The 27,338-nt window shown below is 52.2% G+C and overlaps 1 protein-coding gene across 4 annotated transcripts in view; it reads left to right on the forward strand.

Moving 5' to 3' along the window:
• USP20 (ubiquitin specific peptidase 20) overlaps positions 1-27,338 on the forward strand; it is a 46,030-nt gene that overhangs the window by 14,158 nt on the left and 4,534 nt on the right. For 3 of the 4 annotated variants that reach the window (XM_030920299.1, XM_010360936.2, XM_010360937.2), the window contains exons 2-22: positions 311-422; positions 3,033-3,129; positions 7,361-7,414; positions 9,055-9,117; positions 9,466-9,597; positions 11,600-11,696; positions 12,205-12,274; positions 13,501-13,614; positions 15,628-15,706; positions 18,341-18,785; positions 19,194-19,334; positions 19,644-19,759; positions 20,006-20,178; positions 20,778-20,872; positions 23,792-23,825; positions 24,000-24,045; positions 24,877-25,057; positions 25,127-25,253; positions 25,608-25,777; positions 25,859-25,940; positions 26,385-26,493. In XM_030920299.1, coding sequence (XP_030776159.1) covers positions 3,049-3,129; positions 7,361-7,414; positions 9,055-9,117; positions 9,466-9,597; positions 11,600-11,696; positions 12,205-12,274; positions 13,501-13,614; positions 15,628-15,706; positions 18,341-18,785; positions 19,194-19,334; positions 19,644-19,759; positions 20,006-20,178; positions 20,778-20,872; positions 23,792-23,825; positions 24,000-24,045; positions 24,877-25,057; positions 25,127-25,253; positions 25,608-25,777; positions 25,859-25,940; positions 26,385-26,493 — 2,409 coding nt within the window. In that variant the 5' untranslated portion in view covers positions 311-422; positions 3,033-3,048. Of the gene's footprint in view, positions 1-310; positions 423-1,588; positions 1,610-3,032; positions 3,130-7,360; positions 7,415-9,054; positions 9,118-9,465; positions 9,598-11,599; positions 11,697-12,204; positions 12,275-13,500; positions 13,615-15,627; positions 15,707-18,340; positions 18,786-19,193; positions 19,335-19,643; positions 19,760-20,005; positions 20,179-20,777; positions 20,873-23,791; positions 23,826-23,999; positions 24,046-24,876; positions 25,058-25,126; positions 25,254-25,607; positions 25,778-25,858; positions 25,941-26,384; positions 26,494-27,338 lie in introns of those variants that run through there. The other variant, XM_010360938.2, reaches the window with a different exon arrangement.

A 27,338-nucleotide genomic window follows, 5' to 3' on the forward strand; every position in this document is an offset into this window, starting at 1 on the left:
GTGGCTCAGGCCTGTAATCTCAGCATTTTGGGAGACCCAAGGTGGGAGGATTACTTGAGCCCAGGAGTTCAAGACCAGCCTGGACAACAAAGCAACACCCTGTCTCTATAAGAAATTTTAAAGAAATTAGCTGGGTGTGGTGGTGCATACCTATAGTCCCAACTACCTGGGAAGTTGAGGTGGGAGGATCGCTTGAGCCTGGAAGATCAAGCTGTGATCACGCCACTGCTCTCCAGCCTGGGCAAGCGAGCAAGACCCTGTCTCAAAAATAGTAACAGAACTGTGTGAAATGCCCTGGTTCATCCCCCAGACTCCTTGCCAGAGGCCTCTGCTCACTCCAGACCACTGCAGCCCATTGCTGTCAGCTGTCAACGAAGGATGCGAATGCTGGCCGCTTCCTGCGGACTTCGTGTCACCCAGAGGTAAGCCCATGGCCTCCTCTCAGGTGGGTCCCTTCAACACATACTGAGGAGGATACATGGATTTTTCTCTGTCGATGAAAGAATGGAATTGTGATTATAGGGGTTGTTTTTTTTTTTCAAGTCCTTATCTCTTAGAAAAATACAGATGGAATGTGATCGCCTGTGTGTCTGGGATTTGCTACAAAAGCAAGAGGAAGCAGGAGGTTGAGATGAAGCAGGATTGGCCATGAGTTGTTGATTGAGGAGTCTAGGTACATGGAAATAGGGAAGTGTGTTATACAGTTCAGTCTACTTTGTTTTTTCCTTTTTTTCTTTATGCTCATCTTCAATGTGACAGTAAGTTCTGCCCGCTTTTGCACATTTACGTTTTATACAAGTTAGAAAGCGACTGAGTGGGCCTTTAGGATCTGACCAACTTGAGGCTCAGCTCTAGCACCAACATTCCTGTGAGGCCTTAGACAAGAAGGAGCCTCTGTTCCTTAGTCTGTGAAATGGGGCTAATCACAGCTGCCTCAATGATTGCTGGGATAGTTTTTCATAAACGAATGCACAAAAAGCTCTTACCTTAGTATCTGACACCTCATGAGTGCTAGTTACTCATGTTCTGAATGGGAATCTGGCCAGTTGACCCTGGCTGACCATTTGGGACAGGGAGGGGCACGTAAGGAGGAGTCTGGGGGTCCACCTCTCAGATCAGGGGGCACACATGCAGCTTCTGCTTCTGTTTTTTGTTTTTTGTTTTTTGAGGTGGGGTTTTGCTCTTGTTGCCCAGGCTGCAGTTCAATGGCACGATCTTGGCCCACTGCAACCTCTGCCTCCTCGGTTCAAGTGATTCTCCTGCCTCAGCCTCCTGAGTAGCTGGGATTATAGACATGTGCACCACGCCTGGCTAATTTTGTATTTTTAGTAGAGATGGGGTTTCTCCATGTTAGTCAGGTTGGTCTTGATCTCCTGACCTCAGGTGACCTGCCCGCCTCGGCCTTCCAAAGTGCTGGGATTACAGGCATGAGCCACCACACCCAGTCTTTTGTTTTGTTTTTTAGACCCCTGCAGACATAGAGGCTTCTACCTTTGGTTAAAGCAATCTTGGCTCCAGTGACATCTTTGGTTGGTTTGGACCTTATTTGGCAACAGTTTGAAGCTATAATCAGCAGTCAGATTCCTGGATTTGCTTCTGCTAAAATACCGTATGTGAAGCATTTCTTTAGTTATTCATTTTTTAATGTTTTCTTTTGAAATAATTATAGATTCACAGGCAGTTGCAAAAAGTGTACCCTAAGGTACTTTGTACCTTCACCCAGTTTCCCTTGATGGTAAGAGTAACACATACTTTTTTTTTTTTTTTTTGAGACGAGGTCTTGCTCTGTCACCCAGGCTGGAGTGCAGTGGCATGGTCACAGCTCACTGCAGCCTTGAACTCCTGGGCTCACATGATCTCCTACCTGAGCCTCTTGGTAGCTGGGACTACAGGCATGCACCAGCATCCCGACTAATAATACATCTTTGTATGTCTTTAGTACAATCAGTAAAGTGACGTTGGCATAATCCATGGAGCTTATTCAGATTTCACTAGTTCTGTAGGCACTCGTGTGTGTTCAGTTCTTTGCACTTTTAACACACGTGTAGATCCATGTAAGCACCCCATAATCAAGATACAGAGCTGTTTATCATCACCCAGATGCCCTTGAGGGCAGCATTTATTTTCTAGGACAGATATATTTTTATCCCCTGATTTAAAAGAGAAGGAAATGCAGAAGAATGTTGGGAAAGATGTTTGCTACTTGTTCTCAGTGATTTATTTTACTTTGTGCTTTCTTGTTTGAGTTTTGTTTTTATAATGAACATGTGTCAGTTAAACAAAAGCAACAGAGCTTTTTTTTTTCTTCATTGCTTGAAACCCATCACCCAGATGCACCACTATTGATGTTTCGGCAAACACAGTTCCAGACTGCTTTCTAGGTTGTTCTCTTGCCTTTCTGACTTTCTCCCTACTCTCAGAAGACATTCTCTGGAGGCCATGCTGCATGGCCTGCTCCCATGGTGGTCTGGTGTTCAAACCCCACTCCCTGGGGGACTCCCACGAGAAGTGGGATAAGTGGTCTGCCAGCCCTTGGCCTCCCAGAGGCTCTTGAGAAGACCAGTGTCAGCATCTGCTGCTTGCCTTTTTGAAACCCAGCCTTTCTACACTGCCCCCTCCTCTTCCTGAATCCTTGGATGAACATGGATTTGGCCTCCTTCTAACGAAACATCTGTGGTTTTAGATTGTCTGGTGTGCAGTTCCCTGCATGCAGACAGGACTCCTGTGTCTTCCCTACCAATAATTCTGATCACGATACCTGCCACCTGCCATGGGCTTTCTCTGCATCAGGGATTACGCCAGGCATTTGACAGACGTTGTCTCCGTGACCTAGGAACGACCCATTGGGGTAACTGTTATCTTCTTAGACAAGGAAAGTAATGCTCAAAAAGGTTAAGCAACTTCCCCAGGTTACCAGCTGGTTTGTGGCAGACCAGGACTCAAGGCTAAAGTCATGTACTTAACCACTCACCTCCCTACCTCCTGCCAGCACTGGCTGCCATTAACCCAGGATTGCTTGTGTCTTCTCATAGGTGAGCCCAGGCCAGGATGGGGGACTCCAGGGACCTTTGCCCTCACCTCGACTCCATAGGGGAGGTGACCAAAGAGGACTTGCTGCTCAAATCTAAGGTAAAGGGTCAGACCTTATGGGGCCAGGGCCCACATCCAGGGCTACCTCTTTCCTGGGGTGTGGACATTTCTGAAGCGGTGGAAAAACTGGTTCCTTGAGCGTCTTTGCTCAGCCTTCTGTGTAAATGGAAATGCTGGCGTCTGCTTGGGAGACCACCTTCCAGAGGCTGTGTCCTAATAGCCATTAATTATAGTTTAGACCAGGCCATTTGGGAACCACAATGCTCACTGTCCATTAGCTGTTGGGGCGGGTGCACAGAGCCTCTCCAAGGCAGGGAATGAACGCTGCTTTCCAAGTCCAGGAGTGTTATTACAAATGAGGCCCGAGGAGGGCTCAGGGAGGCCTGAGCAGGAAGCCAGCTGGGCCTCTTCTCAAAGTAGGGGAATGCATTGCCATCCTTTTGGTGGTGGTAAGTGAAAATTTTTGAAAAGGTAATACTCGACATGGTTACAAATGAAACAGTATAAAACGATAAATGTCAAGAAGTCCTTCTCTCACCCCTGTGCCCACCCTCCCCGGCCCACCCTCGGGTAAGCACTTACTCTCTTTTGTATCTTTTCAGTTTCTTTATGTGAATACAAGCAGATAAACTCATTTTAAGTTTTGCCCTTTCTTACATAAAAGATGGTATACAATCCTCTCTGTTTTGTAACTTGCTTTATTCACATGACAATGTATCTTGGAGCTCTTTGGACATCAGTGCATAGAGACAGCTTTCTCATTTGTTACCTTGAAGCTGCATCATATTTCATCGTGTGGCCACAGTGACCGATGCTCTGTGGGTAGACACCTGGACCCTTTGCAACCTCTTGCCAATAACAAATGATGCTGCGATGAACGGCCTTGTAGAAAAGTCATTGCATCCATGGGCAGAGCTGCATGCAGGCATGTTCCCAGGAGTGGGATTCCTGGGCATATTGGCACCTAATGCTGGTCGCCTGGCCTCACTGCACCAGCAGGTTCTTGGTGGCCTTTGGCCTGAGCTGGTTTTGTCATGAGGCCTGGCATGTGAGTGGTTCTTCATAGTGTTTATAGCTGCTTTTGAAGTGACTTCGCCTCTTGCAGTGTAAAGTGGGGCAGAGTGAGGCCGGATGTGTTTGCACTGTCTGAAGCTGTGTTTCTCTCTGCTTCTTAGGGAATCTGAGAGCAGGGAGGGGATGAAGCAGGTGGGAGAAGAGAGGTGGAGCACAGGAATGTTTGTGCTGGGACTGGCAGCCGTTCAGAAGCCTGTTAGTGCCTCTAGAGTAGAGACTGGGCGTGTCTGGGGTGCTCCGGGCCTGTGTGTCAGAGATCATAACTTCAGGTCCTCTCTGGGTATCCAGAAAGTTACAAAATAAAACCAGCGCCGTTCTAAAATACTCAGAAAGAGCAGGGATATGAGCAGGTCCTTACCAGTGAAAGAGGTAGAAATGACAAGAAAGTTTCGGAAAAAGACGGCTGACTTTACTCTCGTGCTTATGGATATTGCTAACGAAATAGGATGATACCATTTTGCAGATGGGTGGAAAGAGATTGATCCATTAGTAGCTGACAGTTAACGGAGAAAATGGGCCATTCACATTGTGGTAGGGCTGGGAATTACTGTAACTTTTAGAGAAGCAATTCTGCTTCTGGGAATTTATCCCATAGAAATGTAATCACCAGTTATAAACATATGATACAGCAGTATTTATTGAGCATTATTTGTAAAAGGGAAAAACTGGTGGCACCTGAATAATCCTCAGAAAGGGGATGGGTGAATCAGTTATGGTGTGTCCAGAGTGTGCAGTTACCACAGAGGAGATGCAGTCTTCATGTACAGACTTGAGTGACCCTCAAAGGAGACACAGGCACGTTATAGATAAATATGTATTGCGTGATCTTATTTTTACTAAAAATCACCCCCTCAAGATCTAGGCATACATGTTTTGTGTAAGAAGAATGTACAGAGGGAAATATTTCATATCATACACAACATATAGATGTCATCTGAATTGTTATAGCAAGCATACAATACTTTTATAAATCAAATAACTGAAATGGAAAAAAAAAACCTGGGAAGAGGAGGGTGAATTGTGAACTCAAAAAATCACAAGAGAGATGACAAATTCAGGAAGGTTTGGGGCTGCGGCTTTGAGTCTGCTAAGCAGACTGATCTCCTGGCACCCACAGCATCCTCCGTGAGAGACCCTAAACCACAGAATGCAGATCTCAGCTTCATGGTATGTGACAAGCTGCTTCACTTCAACCCCATGTTCAGGCTTTTTACAAACATGGCTGGAATCTGGGTGCAGTGAGAATGAGAAGGAGGCCATGGAGGCCTGGGAGCTGACATGGCCACCCTGGGGGAAGCCAGGCTTTCTTGGTGGGAGCTTTGTGACCTTGCTGCACTGGGCTCCAGGCTTATTGGCTTTACCTGCTGTCCAGGCTCATTGGCTTCACCTGCTGACCTTGCTCTGTGACAAGGTTGTGACCTCAGCGAAAGGGTGATGTTGCTGGGCCCTGCTACAGAGACTGGAAGGGATTCTGTAAGTAGTGTGTAAAAAACTCAGCAGGCTGGGCATGGTGGCTCACAACTGTAATCCGAGCACTTTGGGAGGCCGAGGCGGGCAGATCACAGGTCAGGAGATCGAGACCATCCTAGCTAACACGGTGAAAACCAGTTTCTACTAAAAATACAAAAAATTAGCCAGGTGAGGTGGCGAGCACCTGTAGTCCCAGCTACTCGGGAGGCTGAGAGGCAGGAGAATAGCATGAACCCAGGAGGCGGAGCTTGCAGTGAGCTGACATCACACCACTGCACTCCAGCCTGGGAACTCAGCTGGAGGCCAGGTGCGGTGGCTCATGCCTATGATCCCAGCCCTTTGGGAGGCCAAGGGGGGGTGGATTACCTAAGGTCAGGAGTTTGAGACCAGCCTGGCCAAAATGATGAAACCCTGTCTCTACTACAAATACAAAAATTAGCCAGGTGTGGTGACTGGCACCTGTAATCCCAGCTACTCGGGAGGCTGAGGCGGGAGAATCACTTGAACCCAGGAAGAAGAGGTTGTATCTCACCACTGCGCTTCAGCTTGGGAGACAGAGCAAGACTCCATCTCAAGAAAAAAAAAAAAAGAACTCAGCTGGAGACTGGGATTGTCCTCTCCAAGGGTCTGCTCCCACTGTGGTGGAGCCTGATACTGTAGCTGCTGTCGAAGACCAACACTCAGAGTTCCTCTCACAACTGATGGAAGCACAACAGATGTTGTAGGGCCTCGGCTGGGAATTGCTGTTTTAGAAATGCACAGATACAGTTATTTGGGGCACAAATTAAGTTGCTGTAATAAAGAGTCCCTAAAATAGAGTGGCGTAAATAAGATAGAAGTTTCCTTTCTCTCACAGAGCAGACCACAGGTAGGGAGGACTGGTAGGGTGGCTCTACCATTCTCAACATGTGGCTCTACCATTCTCAACATGTGGCTCTCTTCCTGAGTCCAAGGTGGTTGCTTCAGCTCCTGCCATTACATCCCCATTCCAGCCAATGGTAAGAGGAGAAAGAGCAAGGGTAGCACACAGCGCAGAAGTGGCACACATGGTTTTTGCTGTCTTCTCATTGACTAGAACTGAGCCCACACGATCATGGTGGAAGTTGGGAAATATCGTCTGCAGCAAGCTAGCTGTGTGCTCAGCTAAAATCCATGCATCCCATTATTAAAGCAAGGAGGAGAGAAAGGATAGCGATAGACACAGAGCAGCCTCTGATGCCCAGACCACCAGAAACCTGGGCATTTCCTGGGGTTTGCCAGGTCTAGTGAACTCTTCATTTATACCAGGCCCTGTGAACTCCCAGGGGTAGGCAAAACAGACCATCCCTCTTTCATGGAGCCCTCATCTAATGGGTAGAAAGGCTGAAATAATTCAGTGCAAGAAAAGGAAGAGTAGAAGGGGTGGTAAGAGAGCATGTTAACGAGTCTCTTACATGATTTTATTTTCCAAGATTAGGTTATAGACACTAAAATCATAAAATGTTGGTTTGAAAATGTTTTTAGAGGCACAGGATAGAATTCAAACAGTAAAGTATAAAGTGCTCCCCTGGGAGCCTAATTTGGACAGGTAGTCTGGCGAAGGCCTTTCTGGGGCCAGGGCTCGAAGCTGAGACCTTCTGAGTGCATGTCAGCCAGGTGGGGCCCTCCAGGCAGGACCAGCCCCAGCGCTCAGCCCCGCAACGGGCTCCTCACACCTGCTGTTTCTCTCTCCTCTCAACCCACACAGGGAACCTGTCAGTCATGTGGGGTCACCGGACCAAACCTTTGGGCCTGTCTCCAGGTAAAAGACCCTTGTGGCCATTGGGGGCATGGAACTGCTTCCACCTGTTGTCAGCACTGCACAGGCTGGTGCAGTGGGCTAGACTCTGGGCTGGGAACTTCCATCCCTGGTGGGCAGTGCCAGAAACCTTGGGCAGGGGCACAGGGGCACAGGGCTCCAGAGTCAGCGAATCCTGGGCTGGCCATTCTGGCAGCAATTAAAAATGACAGGAGAAAAAAATAGGTTGGAGAAGGCTCTGGACCGAAGGCTCCCTTCTTCATAGGACAGAATTCTAGCTTGGCATGTTTATGTGTGAGTCGACGTGGGTGTCTTGGCTTTGAGGCCTGGCACTGCTGCTCAGCAGCGTCTCTCCCCGGGCCAGTCTCATTTTTTCTCTGAACCTTCATTACCCGTCTATAAGAAAGAGGATGCGACGCTGACAACTGACAACTGTCCCCGCCTCATGGGGTTAGGGTAGAACTGGACAAGACGGATGCCTGTGACTAGCCATGAGATGGTGTCCGGGAGAAGCTGGAAGGGTTTGGATGATTACTGGTTACTAAAAAGAGTAAAAGTAGAGGTATGAAAACATGACAGTTTTCCCCGAGTGGTAGGATAATTTTCTTTTTTTTCTCTGTAGTGTTTAAAAAATGTTTCCAAGCATGTATTTTTATAGTCATACTAAAAATGACTGTTACTTAAAATTTCTTTTAAAAAAAAAAACCCACAAGTAAAAACAACAAAGACAGCAGCAGTGAGTGAAGACAGCCAGTCAGTCTTTGCAGAAGCGCAGGGGCCCCCAGTGGAATTCTGGCCTCTTCTGCTCAGCCCTGTCACTCAGCACAAAGTAGACAGCAAGACACTGTGTATCCAGGGGAAGCAAGAAGGGCCAGATGTTATCTCCTGGGCTGTTACAAGTGTAGGACATAGTCCTACCTCATAGGAGCCACAGTCCCCTCAGACAGATGTGGGAGCCTGATGCAGAAAATGGCACCTGCTGATCACAGGTGGCAGTGACAGCAGGCACTCCTGTAGGAGTGTGGCATTGCCCATTGGCTACTGGCTGGCATGGAGGCTCACAGTGGAGGCACTGAGTGGGCCTTGGAGGATGGGTAGATTTGGGATAGGAGAGTGCGAGGGCCCTTTCAAGGCAGCATCATCAGGGGCATGCGGGCCCTGCTGTGGGGTACTGGGTCCATACTGGGCTCCCACTATCTGTGCCCCTTGTTTCAAACACCTGGTCCCCATTCAGCATCCCCCATTAGAAAATGGCTGTGAGGCCTAGGATCCCCACCAAAAACATAGGTCTCAATAACTGACCCCACTTCACATGGGGTTTTCGTGGAGGGGGAGGGTCTGGGTCCCGAGCAGCCAGGCCCCAGCCGGGACCCCACCTGGTCTTGCTGGAGAGCAGCAGCCCAGGGCATACTGCTTGTCTCACTCAGAGGGCAGGGACAGTGTTTACCATCCATCACTGCCCAACAGAATTTCAGGTGTACGGACCTGCAGACCTGTGTTCCTTTGAGATGGTGGAGCCTCAGTCCCTTGTAGTCCCTGTTCAGGAGAGGTGGGGGCACTGACTTTGGGATGGAACCAGAGACACTGTGTTGACACCATCCTTTTGGCAAGCTCCAGTCCATTCTCCTCCCCTCTCTTCCCAGGTCTCCTGCTCCTATGTTGGCTGTGGAGAATCCTTCGCTGACCACAGCACCATTCATGCACAGGTGAGTGTGGTGGCTGAGAGTATGGGCCCTGCAGTTAGATGGCCTGGGGTTCAAACCCCAGCTCCACCTTCCTGCTCTGGGCCTAAATGGCTGGGGCAATAAATGGTGTCATCCTAGCATGGCTCCTGCAAAGAAGGGGGGATGCAGGTAAAAACATTTTGCATCTGCACCTTTTGATAAGCAGCAGCCCTCAGGGTCCTGACTGGGGGGGTAAGCAAAATTTGAGCTTCTGGTCTCTGTCCTGACAGGGCCTGTTACTGAGAGGCTAGGGAGCAGAGTAGCCATCACAGGTTGGGGCACTTGTTAGGCCAGAATACCTTGGACCTCGTTTTGGATATCACCCTCTAGGCAAAAAAGCACAACTTGACCGTGAACCTGACCACATTCCGGCTATGGTGTTACGCCTGTGAGAAGGAGGTGTTCCTGGAGCAGCGGCTGGCAGCCCCTCTGCCGGGCTCCTCCTCCAAGTTCTCTGAACAGGTAACCTGTGTGGTGGGCTCTGTTTGGTTGTTGGCAACACTGTGTTGAGGATGAGGCAGTGCGACCTGAGCATCCGTGGAACATGGGTCAGTAGGTCCCAGAGGTGTCTGTTCCTGGGTCAATATGTTTTCAGGTGACTTTGAGGAGCTCACATCAGCACATGCTCACTGAGCCCAACTCTGTGCCAAGGCATGTGTGAGGCCATGAGGGTGCAGAGGTGACTGAGAGTAGGGCCTCCCTTGAGGGGCTTGGAGACCATGGGGTGGCCATGCAGAGTGTAGTTGTTGGGGTGGGCTCAGGGCCATGAGGTGAGTGTAGACCCAGACCTTATGGAGAGGGTTGACGAGGTCACAGATGGCCTCTGGCCATCCCAGATCTGAAACCGTTCCTAAGGGAATTCCAGGTAGTTGCTACAGCACACTTCTCCATGGGAAATGCCCAGAAACCACCTGGTAATGTCAACCAGAGATTGGTCCTTTGATCAAGAGTGTGTGCTGTGCAACCTTAGAGACGGCGGGTCAGCAAGCCCATGACCTGGAGGGCCCAGCCCCAGGCCTGTCCTCAGGGAATGGTCAGTAATCCTGGATGGCAGAGCTGCCTGCTAGAGGAGAAGCCAGGACATGTGTGTGGCATTGCATGGCTGTCTCCTCCATTTATTTTATTTTATTTTAATTTAATTTTTTGAGACCGAGTCTTGCTCTGTTGCCCAGACTAGAGTGCAGTGGTGCAATCTCAGCTCACTGCAACCTCTGCCTCCTGGGTTCAACTGATTTCCTGCCTCAACTTCCTGAGTAGCTAGGATTACAGGCACCCGCCACCACACCTGACTGATTTTCATATTTTTAGTAGAGTCAGGGTTTCGCCATGTTGACCAGGCTGGTCTTGAACTCCTGACCTCAAGTAATCCACCTGCCTTGGCCTCCCAAAGTGCTGGGATTACAGGCAGGAGCCACCACACCTGGCCTCTCCTTCTGTTCAGACAGTCACATGATAGGGCTTGATAAGTGCTTATTGAATGCATTTGTGAACTTGGTAGATGTTTATGAATTTTTATAGAAAAGGCTATAAAACAGTATATGCAATATCTTGTTTTTGTTGTGCATGTGTATTAACAGTTAAAAGTCTATATAATATAGGCTGGGCGCCGTGGCTCACGCCTGTAATCTCAGCCCTTTGCTGGGCCAAGGCAGGAGGATCGCTTGAGCCCAGGAATTTGAGACCAGCCTGGGCAACAGAGTGAGACCCCATCTCAACAAAAAATAAAATTAGTCAGGCATGGTAGCACATGCTTGTAGTCTCAGCTACTTGGGAGGCTGAGGTGGGAGGATCACTTGAGCCCAGGAGTTCAAGATTGCAATGAGCTACTGCACTCCAGCCTGGGCGACAGAGCAAGACTATCTCTTAAACAAAGTCTACATAATATACATACAGACTATTAACAGTAGTTCTCTCAGGAAAATGGGTTTGCATGTTTATTTATGTTTCTATTTTTCCCAAATTTATTATAAATAAAATATTTTTTATTATTGTCAATAAAAAAATAAAAGTCAAAAGCTGGGCATGGTGGCTTATGTTATCCTAACACTTTGGGAGGATCGCTGGAGCCCAGGAATTTGAGACCAGCCTGGGCAATATAAAAAGGTTAGCTGGGTGCTGTGGCATGCGCCTGTAGTCTGAACTACTGAGAAGGGTGAGGTGGAAGGACCCCTCGAGCTCAGAAGTTGGAGTCATCAGTGAGCTCTGATTGTGCCACTGCACTCCAGCCTGGGTGACAAAGCAAGACTCCATCTCTTAAAAAACATAGGCACAAACAAATCAAGGAGTTTCCAGGGCAAGGCCACCAAATCTCTCTCTTCACAGTGCCTGCTGCTCAAATTGACTGGCTCAGCCCAGTGGGGGCTTCCAGGCAGTGGGGCTGGACTTCCAGCCCTTGGGAGACACCTGGGCCTCTGACTCCAGCCCCTCTGTTCCCTGTTTTCCTCACTTGGGGTCTTTAACACAGGACTCCCCGCCACCCTCCCACCCTCTGAAAGCTGTTCCTATTGCTGTGGCTGATGAAGGAGAGTCTGAGTCAGAGGACGATGACCTGAAACCTCGAGGTAATGGCCCCCACAGCAGGGGAAGCTGATGGACTGGGCTGGGGGCCTCACCTGGAGGCTGGAAACCACCAGAGTCTTGGTCTTTATTTGCACCTGCTATATGGACAAGGAAGGATAGGGTGATGGATAAGCTGCATAGCATGGTGGCTTCCCTCCAGAAGCTGGCTGGCCTAGCTAAGCTTCTGGAGAGCCGGCTATCTTGTCCCCTCTCCCAGCTGGATGACCCTGGGCAGGCCAGCCCCTCTGCTGTATGGTGTGGACAGTGGGCCTGGCTGGGCGGAGGGGCAAAGGAGTTCATCTGTTTAAAACACTCAGGTAACCACAGCTGTTGTGAGCAGGAACCTTGTTGATTTCTTGGGAAGATCCCTGGGGTGGAACACTTCCACCATGTCCTCTTCTTGGGTCCTGGGCAGTTGAGAGCCACAGCTTTGTGCCAGTTGTGACTTGCAAGGTCTCCTCAGCAGGGCAGGGCGCTCACCTGCTCCCCCCCATTGTGTTTATTTCCCAGGCCTCACAGGCATGAAGAACCTCGGGAACTCCTGCTATATGAACGCTGCCCTGCAGGCCCTGTCCAATTGGTAGGTCGATGCTTTGTCTGAGAGCTGAGAGCTGTCCCTGGCAAAGCCCCGGAAACAGCAGCGGTAGCAGCTCCCAGCCTGTTGCCCACGAACACATGTATAGGAAAATCCTATAAAACATGCATGCCCTTTGACCCAGCAATCTCCCCTGTCGGAATGTATCCTGAGGAGATAACTGGAAATGCTGGGGAAGTTGTACATGCAAGGAGGCTTACTGCTCTGTTGTTTATTGGAAATGATTTAAAGGCCCATCTGCAAGGGAGTATAAATTCTCATAGCCCTTGCAGCAAGTGCAGGAAAAATGGCACAAGACAGCATGCATTGAAACAAAACAGGGTTCAGAATCTGGTGAGTGGGGAAAAGGAGGTTGTAAAGCATTGTATGGTAAAATCTCGTTTTACGAGAGAAACGCGATTTTCCATTAAGGAAAGGCTATCGGCTCCATGAGGCCAAGGATGTCTCCTGTGTCTGACATGCTTCTCCTACCCAGTGGAGATTAGAGATGCAGTATATGTATGCAGGAAGGAGAGAGGGAATGGGCACAAATGTGTAGAAAAGTCTGGGAGACTATGCCCTAAAATGTTCCTAGTAACTATCCTCAGGTAGCAGGATGCAGGTCAATTATTGTTAATAATTGACCGCACCCAGGCCGGGTGCAGTGGCTCACACCTCTAATCTCAGCACTTTGGGAGGCCGAGGCAGGTGGATCACGAGGTCAGGAGATCAAGACCATCCTGGCTAACACGGTGAAACCCCGTCTCTACTAAAAATACAAAAAAATTAGCCAGGTGTGGTGGCATATGCCTGTAATCCCAGCTACTTGGGAGGCTAAGGCAGGAGAAGCACTTGAACCTGGGAGGCAGAGGTTGCAGTGAACCAAGACTGCACCACTGCACTCCAGCCTGGGCAACAGAGTGAGACTCTGTTTCAACATAATAAAAATAATAATAAAATAAGATGAGATAAAATAAAATAAAAATACGCTGTCTCTAGATATGGTCACACTCTCAGGTACTGGGGATTAGGGCTTCACAGATGAATTTTGGAGGATACAATTTTCTCATATCTGGTAGGAGCCTTCTAGTCACCTTTAGGCGTTTCTAGGTCCAGGGTCACTGTGCTCCCTGCGTGAGCACTCAGGGCTCCCCGCTACACAGTCCTTTCTAAATCGTGCCACCTGCCTCGTTTGCTTTCCTGACCTGGCTCGCTCTCTCCCTTGCACCCAGCCCACCGCTGACTCAGTTCTTCCTGGAGTGCGGAGGCCTGGTGCGCACAGACAAAAAGCCAGCCCTATGCAAGAGCTACCAGAAGCTGGTCTCTGAGGTCTGGCACAAGAAACGGTGAGCAGCTGCATCCCTAGCCTCGGGCGGTGTGTGGGGACTGGGGTTTCCTGTCAGCACCCATGATTGAGCTCTTCCTATGGATTCAGCCCCCAGCGAGGGCCTGCCTCACTTTGTCCCGGGTAATGCTTGTAGCAAGCCTGCGGGGTGGAAATTGCATCCAGTCCTGTTTTACAAATAGGGAAACTGAGGTGCAGAGAACTTTAAGTATCTTGCTCAAGGTCATGGAACCTGCAAAAGGTGAGCTAGAATTTGACCTGCTGTTGACCCTAGCCAGCAGCCACTGGGTAGATGTCTTTGCCAAGAGACATGGTGACCCGGCCTCAGCCACAGCTGCGTGTGTAGGAGGAGGTGTGGGTCAGGGGGGCACAGACTGGATGGAGCTTCTGGCACAGTATGAAATGAATTTAAAGACCAGAGTCTGTGATTAGATCTATTTCTCCAGGAAAAGTCAAAGTTGAGAATAATTTAAAATGAGCACATAGAAATATGTATTATGTGTAGAAGCAGATGAAAAACCAGCGTAGGGCCAGGCGCAGTGGCTCATGCCTGTAATCCCAGCACTTTGAGAAGCTGAGGCAGGCAGATCACGAGGTCAAGAGATTGAGACCATCCTGGCCAACATGGTGAAACCCCGTGTTTAATAAAAATGCAAAAATTAGCTGGGCATGGTGGTATGCACTTGTAGTCCCAGCTACTCGGGAGGCTGAGGCAGGAGAATCACTTGAACCCGGGAGGCGGAGGTGGCAGTGAGCCGAGATTGCGCCACTGTACTCCAACCTGGCAACAGAGCCAGACTCTGTCTCAAAAAAAAAACCAAAAACAACAACAAAAAAACCCAGCATGGGAGAAATATGTATTATGTGTAGAAGCAGATTAAAAACCAGCGTGGGGCCAGACGCAGTCAGACACCTGTAAATCCAGCACTTTGAGAGGCCAAGGCAAGAGAATCATTTGAGCCTGGGAGTTTGAGACCAGCCTGGACAATATAGCAAGACCCCACCTCTACAAAAACTACAAAATTAGCTGAGTGTGGTGTGTACACTTGTGGTCCCAGCTACTCAGGAGGCTGAGGTGGGAGGATTGCTTGAGCCCAGGAGGTTGAGGCAGGCTGCAGTCAGTCTTGATCATGCCATTGCACTTCAGCCTGGGTGACAGAGTGAGACCCTGTCTCAAAAAAAAAAAAAAAAAGTCTGCGTGCAGTGGATCACTCCTGTAATCCCAGCACTTTGGGAGGCCGAGGCGGGTGGATCACAAGGTCAGGACTTCGAGACAAGCCTGGCCAATATGGTGAAACCCCGTCTCTACTAAAAATACAAAAATTAGCTGGGCATGGTGGCGCACACCTGTAGTCCCTGCACTTTGGGAGGCTGAGACAGGAGAACCACTTGAACCTGGGAGGCGGAGGTTGCAGCGAGCCAAGATCGCGCGCCACTGCACTCCAGCCTGGGAAGCAGAGCAAGACTGTCTCAAAACAAAACAAAACAAAACAAATAAACAAGAAAACCAGTGTGGTGCAGTATAATTCTGCTGTGTAAGAAGCCAAGTTTAAGTGTATATCTGTATGTATTTTTGTATATGCATCTGTAGTTTCACAGAAAAATCCAGAAATCTAATGGTAAGTATCTGGTGCCATTAGTGGTGGTGTTTTTCTCCTGTACTTTTCTGAAATTTTAGATTTGTCAATAATGAACATGTCTTTTGAAATGAGAAAACCACAGTAAGGGTTTCAGAACAAAAATCATGTTTAGGCGAGTTTGTTGTGCACCAGCAGGAAATGATGCCACTTTATTTGAGCTCTTTGCTTAATTGAGGCAGCTATGACTTGACATTTTCTTCTTGTCTGTAGAGATGTGTGAGCCTCTGGGGCTCCTGGCTGAGTAGGCCCCTCCCCAAATGTCAGGAAATGCCTCACTCTGATCTAACTTGACTAGCTGGCTGCCTGCCTCTCTCGGGAGTGAGCAGCTCAAGGCAGGCTACAGCACTGTACTAATGGGTTTGAACTTCCTACAGGCCAAGCTACGTGGTCCCCACCAGTCTGTCTCATGGGATCAAGTTGGTCAACCCAATGTTCCGAGGCTATGCCCAGCAGGTAAGCCATCTGAGCTGCCCAGGGGACACTCAAGGCCATGACCCACCAGGCCTGACTTTGATGCTAAAACCAGAGTGGAAACTCGCAGTGGCAGCTGAGCACTGGTTGGCAGGTCTCAGGGACCAGGCTCTCACTCCTAAGCCCTTCACACATGTGAGGACAGTGGCACCTCCCAGCAACCTGCTGACATTTAACCCCACTTCACAGATGGGCAGACTGAGGTTCAGGGGGCTGAGCCACTTGCACAGGCCACACAGCTAGTAAATGGTGGAGGGGAATTCTTTCTTTTAGTGAGGTGGGTATAGGGTCTCACTCTGTCATCCAGGGTGGAGTGCAGTGGTACAGTCATGGCTTATTGCAGCCCTGACCTCCCGGGCTCAAGCAGTCGTCCCACCTCAGGCTCCCAAAGTGCTGTGATTATAGGCATGAGCCACTACACCCAGCAGAGGGGAGATTTGAACCTGGGCAACCTTGCTTCAGGGCCTGTGCTGTGCCCCTCTGCATTGCACTCAAAATGGCACAGGGTTTCACTTCCCCAAACCACAGGCGAAATTTCACTTTTACTAAAGTAAAAATTTTGGTTAAGAATTTTTTTTTTTAATCTAGAGAACCCCTTTGAAACCAACCACATTTTTCTGTTTGATAAAATAATGAGACCAAGACAGTGCAGCCATGCACACGCCTCAGCCCTGGGCTGATGGCTCCTGCCCTCCAGCCTCCTGCCCCAGATGGCCCCCGGCCTGGGCTTTCACGCCAGGCCTGCAGGCAGAGCTGGACCAGGCTGGGTCGCCTCTTGTGCTGCCTGAATGAGCGCCATGGATGGAGTGGCAGTCATGTAAGGACGCCTTCCACCCTCCTTTACCCGCTGCCTGCTGTCCTGTCCCAGAATGAGGGCTGCCCGGCCTTTGGCTCCTGCTTGAGAAGCTCAGCACTGCCTGGACGCCTCTCTTTTTGGGGAGTGATAACATCCACAATGACTAAAATTCACTGTGCACCATTTAAGTGGTCACAACTTAGTCCCCATAGAACTCTCACGAAGTGGGCACTCTTGTCACCCCCATATTACAGGTAAAGAGCTGAGGCTCAGAGAGGTTCTACCACTCACCCAGGTCACACAGCACATCCTGGCAGAGATGGCACTCAGGCCTACCTGAGCCCATCCCTCAGCACAGCGCCGCCCCGCCTCTGTGCAAGGCGCCCTACCGGCTCTCAGCTCTGAGTCAGGGTGCCGTTACGGAGGGCCGTGCACTGCTGCAGGACTCCATCTGAACTCCAGCAGAAGCATCCCTTTCTCTGGTTCTAGGACATAATGCGGGGACGCTTCTGAGGCTGAACTGTAGACACAGCTGCAGGTGCCTCTAAAGGGCCAAAAGACGCGTTCGTGCTTCCGCGTGGATTGAGATTTTGGCAAGGAACACATAGTACTTTTGTTGAAAGGAAGAACCAGAAGGAGAACTAGATGGCAGATTGAAAGCCTCTTCTTGAAAGGGCCTTTGATCGTGCCTGCCACAGGACACATGTCCCCTCCCTGATGCAACAGAACCTAGTGGTTCATTCGTCTGATCTTAGAGTCTGACACTTCGCCTTGGGTAGTCACTCCTGATCCCTCCCTTCCCTGAGTGTGAGTGGAGAGAGCCGGATTCCTCTTTCCAGATGTGTGACATGAGGGCTGGCTGTGACTGCTTCGTGACCCCTGCTTCCCGGGGATCAGAGCCTGGGCTGTGGGCTACTTCTAACATCCAGGTCAGGGACTGCTGGGGCTGATTTGGGCTTGGAACCGAAGTCCTCCAATGCCCAGCACCACCCAAGCACCCCCACGGCTGCTGGGGTCTGCTTCTGCCACCATGTTCTGACCTCCCAGTGCACCTCCTGTATGAGCACACAGATCTCAGTGGGGCTCACTGGGCGCCTCTGCCCAAGCCCCTGCTGCCTTGACTTCTTGCTGTGCTGGTGGCCCAGTCACAGAGTGGTCAGGACAAAGTGGTCATTGCTGGGATTTGAAACCCAGGCAGCCTGCAGGGGCAGCTTAGTCTGAGTCGTGCCCCAGTCTGTGGGAAGGTGAGAGCAGGCAGTGAGGGACATGGGGGCTGGCATAGGGACTGAGGGAGCAGGGGGAGCCAAAGGAAGGGTGGAGCACGCAGACGGCCTGGCCTGTGGGTGGCGTGGCTTGGGGCAGGACTCAGGTGAGCCCTCCCTTTTGGCATCACACTCTCTTATCCTTCTGCCACCTCCCTGCCCACCTCCACTGGCTTCTTCTGTAGAGAGAAAGGTGGCTCAGGCCCAATGTGATCCTGCCTCCCTGTCCTTCCCGTACTGAGCTTGCAGCAGAGGCAGGCGATTCAGAGCCGGAGCCGGGGAGTTGCATGGACTCAGGTGCATACCTGGCTCTGCCACTTTATAGCTGTGTGTCCTGGTAGGAGTCCTTTAGCCTCTCCAGTCCTCACTGTCATCCTCAGAAGAATGGGGTTAGGACAGACTGCCTGGGAGGCTGCTGTGGGGGTGAGCAGCTCGTCTGCAGGGGTCGTCCATGAGGCGCTCCCAGATGGAGGCTGGTGCTCTCATCAGCCACAGGGCGCTGGAGGCTGGTTCCTCCTGCCTCCAGGAGAACCCTGTTGATGCAGCCCCTGGTTCTAGGACACCCAGGAGTTCCTTCGCTGCTTGATGGACCAGCTACACGAGGAGCTCAAGGAGCCGGTGGTGGCCACAGTGGCGCTGACAGAGGCTCGGGACTCAGACTCGAGTGACACAGATGAGAAACGGGAGGGTGACCGGAGCCCGTCAGAAGATGAGTTCTTGTCCTGCGACTCGAGCAGTGACCGGGGTGAGGGTGACGGGCAGGGGCGTGGCGGGGGCAGCTCGCAGGCCGAGACGGAGCTGCTGATCCCAGATGAGGCAGGCAGAGCCATCTCTGAGAAGGAGCGGATGAAGGACCGCAAGTTCTCCTGGGGCCAGCAGCGCACAAACTCGGAGCAAGTGGACGAGGATGCTGATGTGGACACCGCCATGGCTGCCCTTGACGACCAGCCCGTGGAGGCCCAGCCCCCATCACCACGGTCCGCCAGCCCCTGCCGGACGCCAGGTATCAGCCGGCTGGGGGCTGCGGGAGGAACCTCAGCCTGTGGCCCAGTACCTACCGGGTGCTGAGCGCCGACCTGCAGTGGCCCCAGGGGATGGGTTCTTCACTAGACCCGAATGACAGAGGGGAAGTCAGCCTCTGGGGGGGTCAGTGATGTGCCCAGGGTCCCCTAGCTCATAACGCTGGAGCTCAATTCAGAGCCCTCTCCCAGAGCCTTGAGCCTTCAGCCGGAAGTGGAATGGACAGCTCTGCTCCGGCCTGTGTGCTGGGGCCAGGAGTGGGCACGTGACAGATGAGACACATTGGGATCAGGCCTTCGTCCCTTTAGGAGGGGCTGGCAGGTCATCTTCCTGCCTACTGCGGAGCCAGCCTGGCTGCCCTGGCCCAGCATGGTGCCCTCTCTGCCCCCAGAGCCGGACAACGATGCCCACCTACGCAGCTCCTCTCGCCCCTGCAGCCCCGTCCACCACCATGAGGGCCATGCCAAGCTGTCTAGCAGTCCCCCTCGTGCAAGCCCCGTGAGGATGGCACCGTCGTATGTGCTCAAGAAAGGTTCGGGGGGCACAGGGGAGGGTGGGTCAACTTGGGGCTGGGAGTGCAGACTGCACCCGTGGCTGCCTTTCTCATGGTCCCGTGTGGCGGAGGGCTGGGCTATGGGCTCCTCTCAGGTACACCCCTGAGACACCAGTGTGGGAGCCACGTTTTGCAGAGGATGACACAGAGGCGCGAGATGGTGAATTGCTTGCCCAGTCACATGACTCGCATATGTCAATCCATATCCTGTCAAAGGAAGCCCCAGGGCCCGCACCTCGCCCTGGCCAGGCAGGTGGAGGCTGGGCTAGTCCTGTGCTGTGTCCCCAGCCCAGGTATTGAGTGCCGGCAGCCGGAGGCGGAAGGAGCAGCGGTACCGCAGCGTCATCTCAGACATCTTTGATGGCTCTATCCTCAGCCTCGTGCAGTGTCTCACCTGTGACCGGGTGGGTGCCCCAGGGATGGGGGGAGCTGGGCCAGGCTGCCAGTGGCCTCAGCAGATCTTGCCCTAACTGGGTGCAGGGTGGGCTCTCCACAGGTGCTCCCTGCTTTTCTCCAGGGGAGGGCCCTGCCTGCGTAGATCCCGTGTCTATGGCCCGGGGAGCAGACCCTCTGCCCCTCACCTGCTGGTTGGGATTTGGGGTGCAGATATTGCCAGAGGACGGGCAGCAGACTGACGTTTAACCCCACAGGTATCCACCACAGTGGAGACGTTCCAGGACCTATCGCTGCCCATTCCTGGCAAGGAGGACCTGGCCAAGCTCCATTCAGCCATCTACCAGAATGTGCCGGCCAAGCCAGGCGCCTGTGGGGACGGCTATGCCGCCCAGGGCTGGCTGGCCTTCATTGTGGAGTACATCCGACGGTGCGCCCACCTTGCCACTACTGGACGACACGGGCTGGGCCTTGTCCTGGTTTTCCTGGGCGGGAGACACTACACAGTGAAGTCCACACATTTGGGGGACCAGGGAGGTCCTGGGAGGATCTGGGGGCTGCAGAGGAGTTGGCTTAATAAGCAGGGGATTTCTTGGCTACTTTGGAGTGGACAGGATTGGATGGTCCCTTGGAGCTGGAGGGCAGTGACAGCAGGGAGGTGACCACGTGGCAGGTTGAAGGGAGGGCAGCAGCAGGACATAGGCCTTGTGGGCAGGAAGGGCAGCAGCTTTCCCAGGGCTGCCTCACCTGCCTGAGGCCAGAGACCCGCACGGCCCCAGGGAGGGGGCAGCATGATCATGGCCACAACACAGATGAAGGAGACCAGGCTTGGGGAGAGTGATGCCACTCGACCCAGGACACGGAGGGGTCTGGCTCCAGGCCTCTGCCTCGACCCCACGTGCCTGGCTGCCACTCTGGGCCTTCGGGGTCCTTCTGTGGCTCAGGCCTGACAGACCTCAGCCAGAGTCCCTTCAGCTCCTGTTCTTGCCCAGGCCCTGGCAGCACCCAGCACTCCTTTTCTGTCTGTAGGTTTGTGGTATCCTGTACCCCCAGCTGGTTTTGGGGGCCTGTTGTCACCCTGGAAGACTGCCTTGCTGCCTTCTTTGCTGCTGATGAGCTGAAAGGTGAGTGACCTGGCTGGCAAGGGTTGGGGAGGTGGAGGGTGTGGGGACAGGGGTGTGCAGACCCCAGCAGGCCAGCATGCAGCCCAGGGCTTGTGGGATACGCGGCCAGGCTAGACTTGGCTTCCAAGGTTGAACCCCACCTCCAAGATTCCCACGCCCACTGCCAGCCAGGCTGGGCCGGGGCCACGTCATCTCCCAACCCTACCATCTTGCAGCTCTTGGGTGTTTACTTATTTTTATTTTTACAATTTGGTGGACAAAAATGATATTGTATGTTAATTTTTCATGTCCTTGATTACTGATGAGTTTTTACATTTTTTGTTAAATATACTGGCTCTTTGTATTTATTTAAACATTGCCCATTCCTGTTCTTGCCTTTTTCCTCTGTTGGCTATTTGGCATCTAAACCTTTGGGAAAACTCTCTCTCTCTCTTTTATTTTTCTCCAAGTTTCAATTGTGGTAAAATACACAAAATGTAAACTTTACCACCATAACCATCTCAAATGCTATTTTTAACAGAAAGTGCCCAGCTGAGTAGTATGAAATACACACACATGGTCGCACAGCCATCCTCCTCATTCACCTCCAGAACTTTTCCATCTTGCAAACCTGAAACTCAGTATCCGTGAAACAGCTGCCTACTCCCACCTTCCAGCCCCTGGCAACCTCTGCATTCAAGTCTGTGAATTTGACTACTCTAAAGGGCCTCATATAAGTGGAATTATACAGTATTTGCCATTTTGTGACTGATGGCTTTTACTGAGCATAACGTCCTTAGGGTCCATCCGCGTTGCAGCGTGTGTCAGAATGCCCTGCCTTTTGTAGGCTGGTTATTTATCGTTCCATTGTGTGGATGGGTGGGGCCATTCTGCTCATTCGTTCATCCATCAGTGGACACTCAGGCCATGTCCCTGTTAGCTATTGTGCGGAATGCTGCTCTGACCATGGGTGTGCTCACCTCTCTTCTTTCATCCCTTTGGGTCTATGCCTATTTTTAATTTCTTGAGGAGTCACCGTACTGGGTTCCACAGTGGCCACCCCATTTCACGTTCCCACCAGTGACGCACAAGAGTTCCAGTTTCTCCACATCCTCGCCCACACTCATTTTCTGTTTACTTTTTTGATGGGAGTCAACCTCATGGGTATGAGGTGGTATCTCATTGTGGGTTTTTTTGTTTTGTTTTGTTTTGAGACAGAGTCTTGCTCTTGACGCCCAGGCTAGAGTGCAGTGGCATGATCTTGGCTCACTGCAACCTCCACCTCCTGGGTTTAAGCGATTCTTCTGCCTCAGCCTCCCGAGTAGCTGGGAGTACAGGCACGTGCCACCATGCCCAACTAATTTTTGTGTTTCTAGTAGAACGGGGTTTCACCATGTTGGCCAGGCTGGTCTCCAACTCCTGACCTTAGGTGATCCGCCCGCCTTGGCCTCCCAAAGTGCTGGGATTACTGGTGTGAGCCACTGCACCCAGCCTCGTTGTGGTTTTGATTTGCATTTCCTAATGATAGTGATGTAAAGTGTCTTTTCATGTGCTTGTTGGCTATTTGTAAGTCTTTGGAAAAACATGTATGTGAATCCTTTGCCTATTTTGATTTTTGTTGCTGGTTATGGGATTCTTTTTTTTTCTTGCAACAGTCTCACTCTGTCACCCAGGCTGGAGTACAATGGCGTGATCTTGGCTCACTGCAGCCTCTGCCTCCTGGGTGCAAGCAGTCCTCCCATCTCAGCCTCCCAAGTAGCTGGGATTACAGGCACGTGCCACCACACCTGGCTAGTTTTTGTATTTTTAGTAGAGATGGGGTTTCGCCATGTTGGCCAGGCTGATCTTGAACTCCTGACCTCAAATGATTTGCTGCCTTGGCTTCCCAGAGTGCTGGGATTACAGGCGTGAGCCACGGTGCCAGCCTCATTAGTTATAGTTCTTTGTGTGTCCAGATGTGTGACTTGTAACCCTGTCCTCCCATCCTGTGTGGTGCGTTTTATTCTGTAGTTCGTGTCTTTTGCTTTGGTTGCCTGCACCTTTGGTGTTGTGTTTCAGAAATCATTGCCAGATCCAATGTCATAAAGCTTTTTTCCTACTTTTCTCCTAAAAGTGTTATAGTTTTAGGTCTTATATTGAGGTCTTTGATCCCGTTTTGACTTAATTTTCAGTGCGCATGGAGGGGGAAACTATACATTAAGATTTTAAGCTCATCAGGGTGGCGTGTACCTGTGATCCCAGCTACTCCGGAGGCTGAGGGTCCCCTGAACCTAGGAGTTCGGGACCAGCCTGGGCAACACAGCAAGACCCTATCTCAAAAAAATGGTTTCAAATACATTTTCTGTAATTAATGTTGCACTTCCCCCCCCCCCCCCATTTTGCCTGTTGCCTTTTAATTTTGCTTTTGGTGATGTCTTACAGATGTTGAAGTATTTCTGGGGTCAAATATATCCATTTCTCCCTTGTATGGATTCTGTCTGTGGGGTCCAGCCAGGGCCTTCCCTCCCTCCAGTACCTCTCAGGTTTTATTTCTTTTTCTTTTTTTTCTTTTTTTTTGAGATGGAATTTCACTCTGTCGCCTAGGCTAGAGTGCAGTGGCACAATCTTGGCTCACTGCAACCTCTGCCCCCAGCCCCAGTTCGAGCGATTCTCCTGCCTCAGCCTCCTGAGTAGCTGGGATTACAGGCATGCACCACCACGTCCAGCTAATTTTTGTATTTTTAGTAGAGACGGGGTTTCGCCATGTTGGCCAGGCTGGCCTCGAACTCCTGACCTCAGGGGATCCGCCTGCCTCGGCTTCCTAAAGTGCTGGGATTACAGGCATGAGCCACTGTGCCCTGCCAGGTTTTATTTCTTAAGCAGAAATCATTATAGTCACTTTTTTTTGCTCCCCCATTTCCCATCCTTGCTAACCTCTGACCCTTTGTTTTACTGCCCTAGGTGACAACATGTACAGCTGTGAGCGGTGTAAGAAGTAAGTGAGCCTTCCCCGGCCCTTTCCTTAACTGCCCGTTTCTGTGCCCTACATATTCCCCTTGGGTTTCCGCAGAGAGCCCCCCACAATCCTACCTTCCCAGAAGAGCCGGGTGGAGGGCTGCTCCCCTGGCCTGATGCCAGACATTGAAGCTGGCTTGTGCTTCCTCCCCAGGCTGCGGAACGGAGTGAAGTACTGCAGAGTCCTGCGGTTGCCTGAGGTGAGCCGGCGGCCTTGGCAGCCTCCTTCTCAGCTATCTCTGGGTGCACACCAGCACACACCAGGCGGGGGCTGACCCTGCTCCACTGCTCGGGCACTTCTGTGCTGCAGGGGCCACGGAGACTCCATAGCTTTGGCTGAGAAACCTCTGGGAAGGGTTGGCAGGGGGCACATTTTTCCGACTGTGACTTGGTGCTCTCTCTCCGTGGCCTCAGCACATTTGTTGTCTAATGTGTTGTGTGAGGGCCCAATGGGAGGCAGGTGTGTGGGATGCTGAGGCACCACCCCCACTAAGACAGCTATGGCTCCTGCCGGCTACAGAGTGGTGGGAGGAGAGCTGGCCCAGCCAGGGCTGTTGCCAGGGGCCTTTCTGAGGAGTGATGTCTGAGTGAGGCCTGGAGGTTGTAGGCTGGTGTCATCGTCGTGGATGGAAGGCACAGAAGGAACAGACAAAACCCCAGTGCGGGAGCGGGCTTGTCCGCACCAACGAAGGCACATGTGGCTGCAGCAAAGAGTAGAGGGCCCCGGCAGAGGGGGCCCAGGATGGGGCTGTGGTGGTTCGGGGAGGCTTTGTGGCTTCTCAAAGGCAGTGCCGACAGAACTGGTAAACTTGATGGCTCAGTGCAGCTCTCGGGGTCCAGTTCTCAGCCGTGGAGCTGGGAATGATCTGTGTGACTTAGAGTGAGCCCAGTCTGGACCACGTGGAACTCTTGGATTTGTTCCAATGGAGTCAGCTTGCATGATCCCATCAGCTGTCCTGGGCCCGGGGACAGGGCTGTGAGCATCCGCGTCATTTCTTCCTAGGTGACCAGCGCTCTCTCTGTCCCCGCAGATCCTGTGCATTCACCTGAAGCGCTTTCGACACGAGGTGATGTATTCATTCAAGATCAGCAGCCACGTCTCCTTCCCACTCGAGGGGCTCGACCTGCGCCCCTTCCTTGCCAAGGAGTGCACATCCCAGATCACCACCTACGACCTCCTCTCCGTCATCTGCCACCACGGCACGGCAGGCAGTGAGTCATGTCCCCTCCCCTGCCGCCCCCATCCGCTAGGATCCCTGTGACCCATCTGCTCTGCCGCAGGTGGGCACTACATCGCCTACTGCCAGAACGTGATCAATGGGCAGTGGTATGAATTCGACGACCAGTACGTCACAGAAGTCCACGAGACGGTGGTGCAGAACGCCGAGGGCTACGTCCTCTTCTACAGGTGGGTGCCGGGCCGGGCCTGGTGGAGGAACCTCACCACCCCCGTCCCCTGGGACCCATGGGCCTTCTGGGTGTATGTAGGGGACAGTGCCTGGAAGGGTTTTGAACCAGGGAAGTAAGGACTTGGATTAAGAAAGAGCCCTCTGGCTGCTGTGGGGAATGCAGGAAGGCAGCTTGGAGCCTTCTCCAGGGCCCTGGCTGGTGCACAGGGGTGCTGCTCACACGTCCAGGACCCCTGAGGGACCCAGGAGGTGGACAGGGCCGGTAGCCCCAGGTGCACTGGGATGGGGGCTCTGCTTGTGTCTGGAGGTGGCAGCCGTCAGGCACAGCTTCTCACCCCCTCCTCACCCCGCAGGAAGAGCAGCGAGGAGGCCGTGCGGGAGCGGCAGCAGGTGGTGTCCCTGGCCGCTATGCGGGAGCCCAGCCTGCTGCGGTTCTACGTGTCCCGTGAGTGGCTCAACAAGTTCAACACCTTCGCAGAGCCAGGACCCATCACCAACCAGACCTTCCTCTGCTCCCACGGAGGTGAGGCGCCCCCCTGTGGTGGGAGAGCAGGGTGGGCAGGTGGGCCGAGCCACAGCTTCACTCCCTGTACTTTCTTCCCAGGCATCCCGCCCCACAAATACCACTACATCGACGACCTGGTGGTCATCCTGCCCCAGAACGTCTGGGAGCACCTGTACAACAGGTGAGAGCCTGGGAGGCCGCCTTGTCTCCGTCCTGTCCAGGGCCCAGCTGGGCAGGAAAAGAGGGGAGGACAGGGAAGGAATGTCCTCCCTGGCCTCCACTTGGCAGCACAGAGCCGCCTTCACCTGTCTCGTGGAAAACGACACGTGTCGTTTGTGGGAATCCACTTGGATCCTTACAGTCGCAAGGGACAGGAAACTGGCTGAAGCACAACTGAGTGTGTTGGCTCATCTGGTCCTCAGCCTTGAAACAGGGCCTCTTGGGGACTGTGGGCGCGCTGCTCCCTTGCAGGCTCAATGGTGCTCACACAGAGGCACGTGCAGGCCTGTGACAGCGCTGAGGGGGCACTGATGGCTTGAGGGGGAAATGGAAGGCAGTGATCACTCTCCCCTCACTGGTGCCCCCCTCAGGCCATGTCTCTCTCTCCCTCCCACCCTGAGCACAGATTCGGGGGTGGCCCCGCCGTCAACCATCTGTACGTGTGCTCCATCTGCCAGGTGGAGATCGAGGCGTTGGCCAAGCGCAGGAGGATCGAGATCGACACCTTCATCAAGGTGCATGCAGCAAGGTGGCACGGGGGCGGCTCTGCCAGCCTCTGCCTGGGGCAGTTGGGGACTTGGGGACAGAAGAGCCCTGTGTAGTCCCTGAGCAAGTTTGAAAGGAGTCTTTTGAGGCTGGGCACGGTGGTTCACACCTGTAATCCCAGCACTTTGGGAGGCTGAGGCGAACAGATCACTGGAGGTCAGGAGTTTGAGACCAGCCTGGCTAACATGGCAAAACCCCATCTCTACTAAAAATACAAAAATTAGCCGGGCATGGTGGCAGGTGCCTGTAATCCCAGCTACTCGGGAGGCAGAGGCAGGAGAATCGCTTGAACCTGGGAGACGGAGGTTTCAGTGAGCTCAGATTGTGCCATTGCACTCCAGCCTGGGCAACAGAGTGAGACTCCGTCTCAAGAAAAAAAAAAAAGAAAGAAAGGAAAGGAGTCTTCTGCGGGGGACTAGATGGCGAGGTGTCTAGGAGGACTTTTCCTGGTGAGAGGGTTGGCTTGAGTAAGTGAAGGCTCATCGCCCGGGTCCTGTTGAGCTTAAAGAACCAGTAGATGGATCCCGTTCTCAGCCTTGGCTGTGTTATTTTGGGCTGAATCATTCTTTATTGTGGGGCCATCCTATGCATTTTAGGATGTTTAGCAGCATCCTTGGCCTCTACCCACTAGTGCTAGTGACAACCAAAATGACCTCCAGTCATTCAGACTTCTGTGAAAGAGCTGAGTGTGGGTGAGGCTCCTGGCACACTCTCTCCCTGCCACACTACTTCTAACAGGGTTGGGACGCACTCCACTCACAGGGAAGGCCCGGTGAGAGACACTGAGGGACACCTGTGCTTTGTGGCCATTAGG

This window comes from Rhinopithecus roxellana, chromosome 16 (assembly GCF_007565055.1).
Source record: "Rhinopithecus roxellana isolate Shanxi Qingling chromosome 16, ASM756505v1, whole genome shotgun sequence".
In the NCBI taxonomy this organism is placed as follows: Eukaryota; Metazoa; Chordata; class Mammalia; order Primates; family Cercopithecidae; genus Rhinopithecus; species Rhinopithecus roxellana.